General features: G+C 34.6%; 1 protein-coding gene across 2 annotated transcripts in view; it reads right to left on the bottom strand.

Moving 5' to 3' along the window:
• Positions 1 to 2,146: 2,146 nt before the first annotated feature.
• The window catches only part of LMBRD2 (LMBR1 domain containing 2), a 56,692-nt gene continuing 43,644 nt past the window's right edge, over positions 2,147 to 15,194 (bottom strand). Inside the window, exons 16-18 of one of the 2 annotated variants that reach the window (XM_074206905.1) lie at positions 10,072 to 10,177; positions 9,047 to 9,173; positions 2,147 to 7,660 (exon numbers count right to left, since the gene is read on the bottom strand). In XM_074206905.1, coding sequence (XP_074063006.1) covers positions 7,600 to 7,660; positions 9,047 to 9,173; positions 10,072 to 10,177 — 294 coding nt within the window. In that variant the 3' untranslated portion in view covers positions 2,147 to 7,599. Of the gene's footprint in view, positions 7,661 to 9,046; positions 9,177 to 10,071; positions 10,178 to 15,194 lie in introns of both variants that reach the window. The other variant, XM_074206904.1, reaches the window with a different exon arrangement.

The following is a 15,194-nucleotide window of genomic DNA, read 5'->3' as shown; positions in this document are numbered from 1 at the left end:
AGGACTGGTTGAAAAAACTGAAAATGTTTTAGGCAGAAAAAAAGTTAGGGAGGACATGAGAGTTGTCTTAAGAGTATCCAAAGAGTTAAGACAACAGATGAAGAGGAGTAAGACAAAGGGAAAGAATATGCAAGAGGAAGATTAGGGCAAATATAAACAAGAATTTATTCACTGGGGCTTTCCAGCAGTGGAGTGGGCAGACTCCGGAAGGACAGGGAGGAGTGGTACTCTTCTCACCAAGTACTCTTCTCATTCAAGTAAAAACTGGATGACCATATGTAGGATATATAAAATAGAGGGAATTCTTGTGCAGGAAGGAATTATTCTGGATTTTAGGTCTACAAGGTCCCTCTCAACTCTGAAATTCCATAATTTTTCAGAGGCCACCCTGAAGGGAATATAAAACTTGAATAATTTTTTTGACAAATCTGTAATTGACTTAGTGCTGTCATGACTGCCTGTCCCATTCTAGGACTGTCAGTAAGTTAATTATAAATTAATAAATTATCATAATGAATGAATTAAAAGCTTAAATCATTAACTATCTGGGAGTATTCTGTTCACTCTTCATTCATGCATTTATTTACCATTTAAATAATAGGACTCATAGGACAGAGGCATTTAATTTTAATTTTGTTTGGGTCTTTATACATTCACTAAAAAAAAGAAGTCATCATCTCTTATTACCCCTATACTTGGAAGAGCAAGAAACTGTGTTAAAAAAAGAAAAAATCCAAGTCAAAATGACCTGAAGTTAAATTGATTTAACTCATTAGGTTCCATGAACATAATTCTTTAGGATCTTTATTTTAATTTAAGGCAACAGGGTTAAGTGACTTGCCCAAGGTCACATAGGCAAATTGTTAAGTGTCTGAGGCCAGATTTGAACATAGGTCCTCCTGACTCTAGGGCTGGTTCTCCATTCACTATGCCACCTAGCTACCTACTCCCTATTCATGGTAAGTTTAAGAAGATAAAAACTAGAAGGGAATCAAAAAGTTTCCTATGGAATCCTAGTTTTAAGTGAAGAGTCCTCAGAGACCATCAGATTCAAGATGAGAAAACTGGGAGATACAATATAATTTTCACTCTAGAGAATAATTTCCTATTAGTATGTCCACAATTTGTATGGGCAGCTCTGCAAGGTAATGAGTCCTCTTATGCTGGAGATGTCTGTATGACTGGAGAGATGTGGACTTATTTGGTTGTGGAAATAGGAACAATTGGTCAGATAGGTGGTGATGGGATTTGAGGAGTCAAGGTTGACACTAAGGTTGAAACTGGGTAACTGAAAAAAAAGTAATGGTAGGGAAATTCTGAAGGCCAAATGTCACTGTTAAATCTGGAAGGGACCTGAAGCGAAAATTTTGTATAAAATTACAATTTCATATAAGGAAACTAAAGCCTGCCTAGAGAGGGTATTGACTCATTTCAACTTAGAGCAGCAAGTGTCAAAACTGGACCAACACACTTTCTTCTTAAAAGCCATGCTGTTCTGTTGTACTTTGTTTCTCAAAATAGTGCCTGGACAATTAACTTAATCTATATGATGATTACATAAAACTTATTGAAAACTTAAAATTAAGCTTTTAATATTTGAAAAAGGAAAACTTCCATTTGCATACAGCAAGTTCTTTAAGGTTGTTGAATTGAAATAATTTCTATACTGGAATTGTTACTTCAAAAGACAGATAGAAATATATAAAAATATAGTTGCTGAATTCACCACCACCTGGATCCAAAGGAACTTGGAGACTGCAAAATCAGTCTAAAGTCCTCTGTCCCAAATACTAATCCTCTCTGGAAAACAGGGAATCTCTCTAGCAGTTCTAATGTCTATTTTCTTATTACTACATTGTACTCTGGAATTATAAGAGCAATGAGAAATTAGGGATTTCAGCTGCCTAAAGCTGGTTTGGATTTTTATTTTTAAGAATTATTCTTTTTTTGTGGGGGTGGGGGAGTAGTATTTGTATATTCCATAAAAAAACCATGAGGAAAATTTAGAAAATCAGGTTCTGTTCCTTTTAAATCAACTCTATGCTGGGACAGAACTCATGTAAACCCTAGAAGACTGCACAAATTTTAGTGCACATTAATATTTAGCAAAATTTGTTGAGATCCAAGTTGCACAGCACTTTTTAATTTTAGAAATATATTTTATTTCGTGCAAGTCCACAATTGCCTATATTTTAACAACTGACCAAATATACATTCTTTTAAAAAATCATTACATCACCAATAATTTAACATAGTACAGGAAAAAAACTTTTACAGTACACTATAATCAAAATGGAAATCTATTATTCAGAAATAAGGCAAAAGATTGCTAGTCTGCTAATAAATAACATTGTATAACTTTTCTAAATACGTAATTGAATATAGCAATTATAGCACAGAAATTGCACAGAGTTAACAACAAATTTTCAGTTTATATGAAACTTGCCAAATAAAAGAAATATCAGGTGGGAAAAATTTCTGTTACTGAATTTCAAGTAATAATAACAATAATGTTTGTCCTTCATTCTCGAAGAAGACCATTACATCAGGGAGGTGATGCCATGACAAGCAGTTGAACTGGATTTGAGTGAGGGATTGCTGTGCTAAGTCTCCAGTTTCACTTTCTTCTCCAGAGCCATCTGGGTCCAATGGCCAGAAATGAATCAGGATGACTGGAGATGGCCCTGGATGTGAGGCAATTGGGGTTAAGTAACTTACCCAAGGTCACATAGCTAGGTGGCACAGTGAATAGAGAGCACTGGTCTTGGAGTCAGGAATACAGGAGTTTGAATCCATGTCAAGTAGTAATTAATGGCTGACTGAAGAGAATATTGGCATTGTGTGCACAAATCATAGTTAACCCATTGACAAATTATGTGCTCAGACACATCTGTTAATTTATATTTGGAAGAAATATGCTAATACTTTACTTGATTTTCATATGATCAACTTAAAATGAACAAAGTAATACCAACATAATTCATTCAACACATTAGATTCCCAGGAAATTTGGTAAACCTAAAAGAGACTGAAGAAATAGGGGAACATTCTAATTTAATACAAATGACAGGCTAGAGGGGCAATTAACACTGGCAAAACACTGCTGTAAGGAAGGAGTCAAATTTTTGACTTCCAAATTTCATTTGAAAGTAACAAAAATACTGTTATTTACAAAACTGGAATAAAAAATTAAAATGCCTGGAATGAGAGCATTTATGTGTAAGCACATTTGTCATTATATAATTTATAAGTGTAAGTCTGACTGCAGAAAATTAAAAGGCAACTCTATACATGCCTGGCCTTCAAACATGCAACATTTTGCTTGTACTTTTCAAACTAGAAAAATCCATTATAGTTTTTCAAAGTGGTCAGAAACAAGTCTATTGTTTCACTGAGAAACAAGCACCATAATAACCTAAAACCCAGTATGCTAAAGACATTGACTAGAGGGTTCATACTGATAAACATAAAATTTTAGGTGGTCATAGTGACAAGAACAATATCACAATAACTCATGCTGTTTTTCATTGCACATGTCAATTCTTCAAAAGTAAAGCACTTCTAACCACATGCAAAAAGTTCTACTTTTTCAGGTCATTCACTGCATAAAAGAGAATTTTTAAGCTAAATACATCAGTTATTAAACCTAATAATTTTACTGAAAGTAAAATATATACTTTTAGAATGAGATAAAACATGGCAGTGTTTCTTATTTTCCTTTTTCTTAATAAACTAGACATGTCCTGAAAATAAAACGAAAATCATAGATATCTAAATTAATAAATTCTCTGGGAACAAAGCTCTCTGAGCAAGGAATAAATTGGAATAAAGCTCCAGCACTGCAATAACTTCAGGTTCAAACACTCAAGGACAGACCAACACCCAGATACTTCTGAAGAGAGGGCCACTTTCCAGGACTTGCATTGTGCCATCAAAAGAACATGGAGGAGCCATCCTACTTTTGCTGTATTATGGGGCTATCACTTGGCCAGAGACAGTTTCAATAGAGGCAGAATTACTCTCCATTATAAAGGACTATGAGGAGGGGAAGAATGTCAGTTGGAAACAGAGAATCTGTGCCCTAAAAATCAGATGTTTTTGTTTTTGGTAATAAAGTTTCTGATTAAGAGGAAATTATCTTTATTGCAATTAACAGGCTCAAAATTATCACTCAGATATTACCAGTCATTTTCTTTATTTTTGTTCAAATAATATAGTTAACAATTAAATTTTATGGTAGTAACCTAGTGGGTTGAATAAATTCACATTAAAGTGTCTAAATAACATTCAGTTTAGTTGTCTAGCACAATAACTCCCAATAGTGTAAAATGTACCCATTGTTAGATATTTCAGGTAGTGGAACTGGAAGCAAAAACTCAGTTCTTTCTATAATCTTCAATATTTTGAACATAAATTTTTAAAATAACCATCCCTAAGTAAACAGGACAAAGATAGTATAAAGGTTTAAAAAAATACTGGTAGTACAATTTTAAAAAATGTTGCTACAGGGAAAGCTTTAAAAAAACCACTCTATAACATTTGAGGATCAATAAAATATAACCTATTACTACATTTAGGATGTGATTAGAATTTAGGGATTCAAGTTTATGAAGACCTCTTAAATTCTGATGGGGAGGCTTCAGAACAGCTTTTGCCAATTATTACTCCTATAACTACTTTCTTAATCTAAGGCATAATCAAATAAAAATCAGAAACTATTAAATTTAACAGGTTTAATTACTTTATAGTTAAGAGTGGTTTAAAGAAAAATGTCTTCTTCAATATGTTAACTTTTCAAGAACTTCCCACTATAGTGCAATAAAATGAGGAAGGTCAAGCAATTTTACCATTTGTAATCAATTTAATTAGCACACATAACTTGAATTTTGGTACTGAGAATTTGACAAATATATCAAATTACATATAATCCAAATATTTTTTACTATCAGCATTTCTATGATCTGTATTTTCTCATTTTCCTAATTAAAATGGTGAATTATTGCCAATTGCAATCCTTAAAAGGCTCAGTATAGATTTATTCTTTGATTATTAAATGCCTTTTGGAATAAAAATAATCTGAGAGGAGGTATCCATTTAGTAATGGAATTTCAACAATTAGGACTATTTTTCATAGAATCATAAAGATCTTCTAGTCCTACCATTGTGATAAAAACACAATGAAACAGACTTGGGAATGGTAAGTCAGAAACAAGCATTTATGATGACTGGGGTAACTTGCTCAGTGTCATATAGCTAAATTAGCAGACTACGTTTGGAACAAGTAACCTAACTGCCAGCCTAATCAGTGTTCTTTGTGCAACACCAACTCCTGCTATAAAGTTTCATAGTGATGCGTCTTGTACCATAAATATTATCTAGAAAATGCAATATGGAGGGGGAAGAACCCCAAATCCTAGTTTTCTTTCCCCTTTAGCAAAGTAATACATAGTAATTTCCATGCTTTTTATGAAAACAACAAATCTGTTATTTTCTAGCATGGGTATTATTAGCAGTTTAGCATCCCAGCCCACTGGTTATTTGGGGACACTGTCATTATTGACTTCATTATAATACAGAGTGTTAAACACTGACCCTGTATGTAAAAAGCAGATTATTATTATTATTATTATTAATAATAATAATAATAATAATAATAACAAGAAAATATCTGAAATAGATACCATTAGACTACAAACTCCTTAAGAAAAAGTTTACTTAATTTTAAATCTTCAAATTACCTACTATATCCTGGATTTTCTCAGTTTTCTTTCCTCTCTGTCAATACTGTCATTTGGAGTTCATGATAAATCTAACAAGATCTACCATTATAGTTAAGGGAAAATTTTCAAAGTAAAGACACAGTATAGAAAACATTAGTATAATAACCAAATTATTTTCATACAGGGGAAAAACAACTCCATTGTATCTACAGGTCTTGTCAGAGAGGTGGCTTAGTTTCCACATAAGAGTAAGGAAATAGAGTCTATTCTGTGAAGAACATATTTTCCACTCATTACTTTCAAGTATAATTTATAATGATGACAGCTGTGTTAGTATTATAAACATGAATCTAATACCCTCACATTATCCTTGTGAGGTAGGTAGGTAGAAATATCTTCATTATGTAAATGAAGAAACTGAGGCACTGAGAGGTTACATCTTGCCCAAGGAAAATCCATGGTGGTGCTACATTCGATACCAAAGCATCATTATTTCCTACTAACTGTTATGACCAACTACATTTTACAAAGGAAAGATTGTGACTCAAACAAAAGAGTAGCTCCAAAACCTCCAATGTAGTAGGGCAAATCTTATTTGTTCTTAGTTTGAATGTATTCAATTTCATTGTTTTAAAAACTGACTCAAAATAACTAGATAACAGGGTTAACAATCATCCTTTGAATACTTGTATTATATTAAATTTATAAAATTACATAATAGTAATTTTCAAAAAGTAAGCTTTTTTGAAATATGACAAGTTGGGGAAAGTTCACTTTTCAAGAAATATATAACCTACTAAATTGTGTTAGAAGGATTTCACTCATTTATATTCATATTTGGAAAATAAAGATGGTAATTTAAAAAGCTAAACACAACTTTGACTCAAATATGAAACCAAACATTTTTTTTAAATGAGCATATTTGCCCAATAAATTATTTACAATCTATTTTGGTATGACACATTTCATAAACCACAATATAAGTACTAATCTACAGCAATGTTTATATTAGTACTTTGAATGGAAAAAGCATGTGTCTTATTTGTAAAAGCTTTACTGGCACACTGAAAAATCTCAACACTTTTTCATGTTCTTTGGATATCAAAAATATTTGCCATTAATGCACATACTTTTCCTTAACCATGAAGCTTAGGATTAAGAATACCAAAAAAAAAAACAAAAAAAAAACTGAATTGAAAAATTTTAATCTCATCCCCATGAAATTAAAACTATACAAAAAAATATAAAGATTTCCAGCTTCTATCAACGATTTAGGAAAGATAATTGATTATCACACATGCTAAAAACAAAATAATGTTGTCAATTGAAATAGCTTAATTTTACATGCAAAATCCATTTGTTTGCAAATTAAGTTAAAGCAGAAGGATTACTCTATTCTGTGAATCACAGGTAAGCATTATATTTTAAGATATGATTTCTGTGAATTTAATCATCACTTGATTTCTCCATTCAATTACATATCCTTGAAAAATGCTGAACAAAATATTTTTAAATAACAAAGTATATGACACTAATATCAAGAGAACTGTAGTGTACTACAGATGTGTTACAGATTTATTTTTAAATTAACTTTAAAAGATTCATTTCAACCAACCTGAAACACACAAATGTTTTTGCATGAACTAATTTTTAATATGAATTAAATGAACATTCCCATTATCCATTGAAAGAACAAATTAAAAAACTGCATCATATGAAATAAATCCCATGAGAATATGGTACTCTCCTACTTGATAAGAAATAAATTATTATATAAGCTTTAAGTTTTGTATTTTTTTACCCTAACTTTACTTTTCTTCATATAGAATAGAAAGAAAATATTTTACAAGAGTTAATTGTCATCTAAATATTTTCATGCTTAGACATCATCAAATATTTTGCTTCGAGACATTGACAGATACCTTCCACCAGGCTGATACCTATATTAAAAAAAAAACATAAAAAAGTTAATTGAAAGGTTTTATGAAGTCAGGTTTGGGGGAAAAAATTATCAAGGAAATAAAACAGGAAGGAGTTAATATAACATTCACATTAATATATTATGCAAATCACTTACTCCTGGAAACTGGTGACATTGGCCTCATTGTTCTTCACAGATGATCTATTTCCATGCTATGCATTTTCACTGTCTTTTCCTACCTGTGTGAGATGCTTTCTCTCCTCATTTCTGTCTCCTCACTCTATCTTCACTCAAGTCTCAGACCAAGTCTTACTCTAAGCATTTCCATATCTTTTTTAATCTTAGTGCCTTCCCTGTTTATCTTGTATAATATAGCTTATTTGTACAGGATGTTATAGATTTCTTATTTTCACTATTGCATGTTGCTTTCACTATTAGGCTGTTTCTCAGGAGCAGGGGAGGGTTTATTTTTGCCTTTTAACACGGCACTCAACATGTAGTAAGGGCTTTATGATGATGTTTGTCCTTCATTTTCAAAGAAGGTCATGACATTAGGGAGGTGATCTGAATTTGAGTGAGGGGGTGCTGTGCTAAGTTACCAGCCTCACTTTCTCCTCTCAAGACATTTGGATCCAGGGGCTAGAAATGAATCAGGCCAACCAGAAATGGCCCTGGATGCGAGGCCATCAGGGTTAAGTGACTTGCCCAAGGTCACATGGCTAGTTAGTGTCAAGTGTGAGACTGGATTGGAACTATTATCCTCTTGATTCCAAGGCCAGTACTCTATTCACTGTACCACCTAGCTGCTCCAGTAAGGACTTTATAAATGTTAGCTAATTGACTGAAATACTAACATAAGGCAAAAATGGTTCATCAACAAACAATTATTTAGTTAGCACCCACCATGACAGACACAAGGAGTATAGTTTCTACCTTCAAAGAGTTTACAATCTATTTTAAAGATCAAGTAACAGATATAGGAAAAATTAACAATAATAATGATAATAATAATAATAATAATAATAGACAATTCCATAAGAAATGTTATAATAAGGCAATGCATAATCAATTGTAAAATGGAAGTGTAATGGGAAGAAGTGAGGTGGAATGAAGAGTGGAATTAACATGAGACCTTTTAAAGAGAAATTAAAGGCTGACTTCCCCACTGACTGTGCAACCTTGTGCAAGTTCCTTCACTTCTCTAAGGCTCAGTTGCTCACCTTTAAAGTTGAGATGACTGCATTACCCTTTGAAGGTTATCTAAGGCAACCTAACCTGAGCAGTAATTTGCTCCAAAACAGAGGCATCACTCTCAAAATATAATTATTTTGGGGATATTGGAGAAAGGTAATAAAACCCTTTGAAATGGATGAATAATATAGTCAAAAGAAAGGAGTAAACTCACCTTGCTGATTCAGCTTCAAGAGGATCATCAGTGAATGTTTCTGCATTAAAATCCAGAGGTTCTGCATCTTGGAGTAATTCAATTCTATCTCTTTCAGTCCTATTATTAGATCTTGTATACTTAGATACTGCTGTAAAAGAAAATAAAAAGGGAAAATATTCACATTATTATTTCTTTTACACTAATGACTATTTTATTTGTGGATAATAGTCCCTACTGTGAGGAAAGTGAAGTCAAAATTACAATGGGCCTAAATTTTGAATCTGAAAACAATAGAATAAAAATGATGCAACAACATATCATCTTATAACCAGAGAAATATTAAATAAGGTAATTTTAGAGGATGAGATTTCATTTAAGAAAATATTCCTTCTTTACGATTCCCTATTTTGGTAACCTTTCCATGTCTCAGTAAATGACTAAATGAATTGATATGGCTTAAAAACCTTCAAGAGTAGTCAGTCCCACTAGAGATATGCTTTACCTTAAAGAAGCCACAATGATAAATTAGAATAGTACTTTAGTGGAAAATATATACACAAAAGAAAAAATTTTGGAGTATTTACAGGTAAAGCAAAGGAAGAGATTTTTAGAGTATTTAGTTAAACCACAAATACAAATCAGAATTAGCTATTTTATTATTTATTACTTATTTAAGTAATTTATTATTTAGATTATTTTTACTGAGGACACAATGCTATTTTGCCTTTTTAAAAAGCATACAACTGGCCAGAGAAAAGGAAATGAAGCAAAACTCAAACAGATTAATCATGAAAATAAAGTGATCCAAAAGCTTAGGGATAGATGCTAATTTGATACAAATTAGTGCATTGATATTCTCTGGTTTCTGTTCTCTGGTCACTCCTTCTAATGCTTCTCCCACCCTGTAACCCAGCTCCCTGAATGAATCACAAGAATACAATAACAAGTTCTAAAATGCTTCTTCCAACTATCTGCCCAATTCTTAAAAGATTTTGCAAGCAACATAATTTACTTCCCAAGACCAAATGCAACAATTCACTTACATCTGTTGGTATTGGTTTCTGAGTAGTTTGACTCTTTTGGGTCAGTGTGAACATTTCTATTCCTGGTGGAATCTTCTCGATTGTTTCCATAACGTTCTTTCCATTCCTTGAAAAGCAAAAATAACTCAATGAAATAGATATTTAAAAAACCTAAATTTAATTTTGTTTTATCAAAATTAACTAAAATTAAGTGCTTGTTATGTATGAGTCAAGTATTAGTGATACAAAGGAAGTTTGCCCTCAAGGACCTTACCTTTTAAAAGTAAAAAAAGGGCAAACAATAGACAAATATAAGAGAAGATGAGGAGTAACTAGAAGAGGAGATACTGGGGGGGGGGGTGGGGGGAAGAAGGGGGTGGAACCTAGGAAAAGTACCCTGGAAACAGTGTAGAAAGAAGTCAGAAAGTTCAAGTCCTGGGGGAAAAGCATTCCAGGTATGAGACATTGCAAAGGCAGAGATAGCTTAAAAACAGAATGTCTGTAGAAAACAAAAACACAGAAAGACTAGAAAGGGACTAGGAAGGGACAAGGTTACAGAGTTTTCAATGCTAAACAAAGAATTTTATTTTTTAATCCTGGAGGAATGTCATGGCCAGACTTAAGATTTAGGAAAATCACTTTGGCAGTTATGTGCGGGATGAACTGGAACTGGGAGAGACAAGAGACAGGGATAACAATAAGAAGGTTGCTGCAATTGTCTAAGTAAGAGGTGATGAGAGCTAGGATTAAAGTGGTGGTTTTGTGAGTAGAGGAAGGCTGGCAAGGTAGAAACAACAAAACTACAACTGACGATATCAGAAATGAGAATAAGGAGTTAGGGAAGACAATGAGTTTATGAACTACCTTCAACATTCATAGGGAAGTTTGGAAGAGGAAAGGTTTTTATGGGAAAGATAATGGATTCAATTTTGGACATGGTCAGTTTGAGGTGCTTATAGGACTGGTGCTCAGAAGAAGAGTGGGGTGGGGCAGGGAAGAGATATACACCTCTGAAAGTTATCAGCATAGAGTGATAATGAAACTTATAGGAGCAATAAAATCCATAAATTAAATAGTAAAGAGGAAGAAGAGAACAGGGGTCAAGATAGAGCCTTGAGGGACATTCACTATTTTAGAACAGAACAAAAAGAAAGAGCTAGCAAAGGAGAAGGAGGAATGGTCTACAGATAGGAAGAGAAACCAGAACCAAATAATAACATGAAAATCTGGAGAGAAGAGACTATGAAAAAGGAAAGGGTACTTAACTGTCAAAGGCTGCAGGAGAGGTCAAGAAAAAAGGACTGAGTAAAAAGGTCAGGCAACTCTACTAGTACAGTCAATTCTCACTTAAAGGAAGTGTGATGAGAGGGAAGTTGGTGGTGCCACCATAAAGATCAAGATTCTCTGAAAGTGAAAAACTCGGGGGGGGGGGGGCGAGGGCAGAGCCAAGATGGCTGCATGAAGGTAGCATTTCATGGGAACTCCTTCCCCCCAAACTCCAAAAAAAACCAAACAAATGGCTCAAGCTAAAAGTGAGAAGAGCAGAACCCACAGAAAGACTGACTGATACATCTTCCCAGTCCAAGATAACTTAAAAGTTCCACTGGAAAGGTATGTTTCACCAGGACCAGAGGTTGGGAAAAAAGCCATGGCTGCAGCTCAGCCCAGCCCAGCCTAGAGATCACTGGCAACAGCTTGAAGGGGCAGTGAGAGAACTCTGCTCCACCAGAATGAGTGTGGAGTGAGAAGCATGGCCACAGAACCTGCAGCAATAATCAGGAGAAAGCAGCCTGCACCTCCAGAGATGGTAAGGGAAGTCTGCAGAGATTTCTCTGTTCTCCCTCAGGGTAGGACTCTGCTGTCTGCCTACACTCAGATATGGCAGTTTGTGCTTCTATACCAAGATAGCAGGATCCCTCCTTATAACCCCAGGGCAGAAGGAAGAAGGGCAGGGGGGGGCATATCTACATATCAAAGCACAGGCAAGAGAACATAAGACCTTGGAGGAATAAAGATCCCAGTGGAGTGTCCCAAAAAATAAACAACTCAAAACCTTGGAAGTGCTGTAAATTAGTCTAGGGCTGAAGAAATGAGTAAACAACAGAAGAAGAAGAATCTGATCATAGAGAATTACTTTAGTCCCATGGAAGATCAAAACACATACTCAGATGATGACAAAACTGAAACTTCCCTATCCAAAACCTCCAAGAGAAATAGAAAATGGGCTCAGACTATGGATGAGCTCAAAAAAGACTTTGAAAAGCAATTAAGGGAGGTGGAAGAAAAATTGGGAGGAGAAATGAGTGATGCAGAAAAATCATGAAAGCCAAGTCAAAAGCTTGGTGAAAGATATACAAAAAAATACTGAAGAAAATTATATGTTAAAAACCAGTTTAGGCAAGAAATAGGAAGAAATAAAACTCTTCCAAAAAAAGTCAAAAATTAGAAGAAAATGTAAAATATCTCATTGGAAAAACAACCAACCTTGAAAACAGATCCAGGAAAAATAATTTAAAAATTATTGGGCTATCTGAAAGCCATGACCAGGAGAAGAGCCTAGACTTTTCAAGAAATGATACAGCAAAATTGCCCTGAGATTCTAGAAGCAGAGAGTAAAAATAGAAATCAGGGGAATTCACTCTTCACCTCCTGAAAGAGATCCCAAAAGAAAAACTTCCAGCCAAATTGCAAAACTCCCAAATCAAAAAGAAAATCCTAAAAGTTGACAGAAACAAACAATTCAACTACCAAGGCTCCACAGTCAGGATTACAAAGGATCTAGCAGCATCTACATTACAGGCTCATAGGAATTGGAATATAATACTCCGGAAGACAAAAGATCTTGGTTTACAACCAAGAATCAACTACCCAGCAGAACTGAACATCCTCTTTCAGGGGAAAAGATGGACTTACAATGAAACAGGGGACTTACAAACTTTCCTATTGAAACAAGCAGAGATGAACAGAAAGGTTGATCTCCAAGTACAGGACTCTGGTGAACCATAGAGAGAGTAGAAGAGAGGGGCTAACTAAGAGGAACTTGATGATATTGAACTGTTTGTATTCCTGCACAGGAAGAAGATATTGATAACTCATGAACTTTCTCATTTATAAGAGTTGTTAGAAGGAGCACATATAGACAGGACACAGGAATGGTATAATGTAGTAAAAAAGATGGAGTCAAATGCGTGAAAAAAGAAAGGGAGGGAAGGAAAAGAAGATGAAGAAGAAGCTAAGAAATTTCACATAAGAGTCAAGAAAAAACTTTTTCAACGTAGTGGAAAGGGGGGAAGGCAAGGGGGAATGAGTGAGTCTTCATTCTCATCAGAAATGGCTCAGAGAGGATAGAACATACACACTTAATAGGGTGAGGAACTCTATCTTACCCTAGAGAAAAATAAGAAGAAAGGAAGAGGATAAGGAGTAATGAGGGGAGGGAAGGGAAGTGGGGAATAGGTGATAGAAGAGAGGGAAGATCAAGGTAGAGGGTAGTCAGATTCAACACACTTTTGGACAGGGCCAGGATAAAAGGAGAGAGAGAATAGAATAAATGAGAGTAGGAAGAAAGAGAGTGGAGGTACAGCTAGTAATAACAACTGTGGGAAAAATATTGAATATTCTTGAGGTTTCTCATCATCTGGGGGGGGTTATGTTTACTCTTATAAAACATTCAATTTACATCAGTGTATGGCATGGAAACAATGTAGAGACTATCAGACAGTCTTCTGTGGGGGAGGGGGAATTAAAGAATCCAGAGCTTTGCAAAAAATGGTGGATACATATTACTGTTGTACATAATTGGAAAACAAATAAAATGTTAAAAAAAAAAAGTGAAAAACTCAAAACTAACCCTAGAACTGTAAAGCTTAGGATTTTTTGTTTTATAAGCCTGCAAGTTCACAGAAACAACTAGGAAAGAATTTAGTTACAAGTCCAGAAACAACAAAGGAAAGAACTCAGAGGAAAGAAAAGAAAAGGAAATGACAGGGAGTCCAGGAAAGAAGAGAAGAAAAACTTGGACAGACACATGGAACTGGGCTACATTGCTCCAGTGGCATAGGCCAGGAGCACAGAGTCTAGCTTAGAGAGAGAAAACCTTGCTTAAATGCATTTCCAGAGTGAGCTGGACAAGGGTAGTGCTTGGGGAGTGGTTTAAGCACCTTGGCTTCTGGTATTCTCTAATACATATGCCACAGGGGCAGCACCCCAAGGAGTAGCTAACAGTTTTCATTGTGCATGGGTGAGGTTCTGCCTATTAGTCCTTCCTCTCCCAAAGGATTTGACCCTCAAGTCCAACATGGCCATTTCCCTAGGCCCTGCTTCAAGTGGACTATTCTTCAGACCTCTAGCTCCCCTTGGGGCCTTTGTCCTTCTGAAGCTCTATGACAGTCTATATACATTAAAGAGCAGGTGTTGAGTTTCAAAGGAGAGAGACTTCACACACCAGGAGCTCTCTATACCAGTGAAATCATATTGTTCCCACCTTGACCTCCTTCTTCTACCCCACAAAGAACTAGCATAGTGCTTTAAGCCTAAAATGCTACTCTAAATATTATCAAATTTGATTTAAATAAATGAAAATACTTTTAATAACAAAATAAGATAGTTTTAAAATTATTTTCTGGGTAGATATATAAAACAATAAAATTCTTATATTTTCAAAAAAATCAAGAAAATAATATATAATTATTTACACATACAACCCCCCTCAACACATTAAGAGACACTATTTAAAAACTGAGGGGTGGCTAGGTGGCACAGTGGATAAAGCACTGGCCCTGGACTCAGGAGTACCTGGGTTCAAAACAGGTCTCAGACATTTAATAATTACCTAGCTGTGTGACCTTGGGCAAGCCACTTAACCCTGTTTGCCTTGCAAAAATAAAGAAAAAAAGAATATTAAAAACTAACTGAAATGTTTAGAATAATAAGGTGATGAAAACAAAATAATTATATTCTAGGTAAAGGAATTATATAAATGTTGACTATATTAAGATGATGATGATGATGATTATTTGTTTTTTGCAAGACAATAAGGTTAAGTGACTTGCCCAAGGTCACACATCTAGGTAATTATTAAGTGTCTGAGGCCAGATATGAACTCAGGTCCTTTTGACTCCAGGGCCAATGCTCTATCCACTGTA

This window comes from Macrotis lagotis, chromosome X, assembly GCF_037893015.1.
Source record: "Macrotis lagotis isolate mMagLag1 chromosome X, bilby.v1.9.chrom.fasta, whole genome shotgun sequence".
Classification (NCBI taxonomy): domain Eukaryota; kingdom Metazoa; phylum Chordata; class Mammalia; order Peramelemorphia; family Peramelidae; genus Macrotis; species Macrotis lagotis.
Note: the sequence above shows the minus strand (reverse complement) of the source record. Positions and strands in the feature narration are given on the sequence as shown.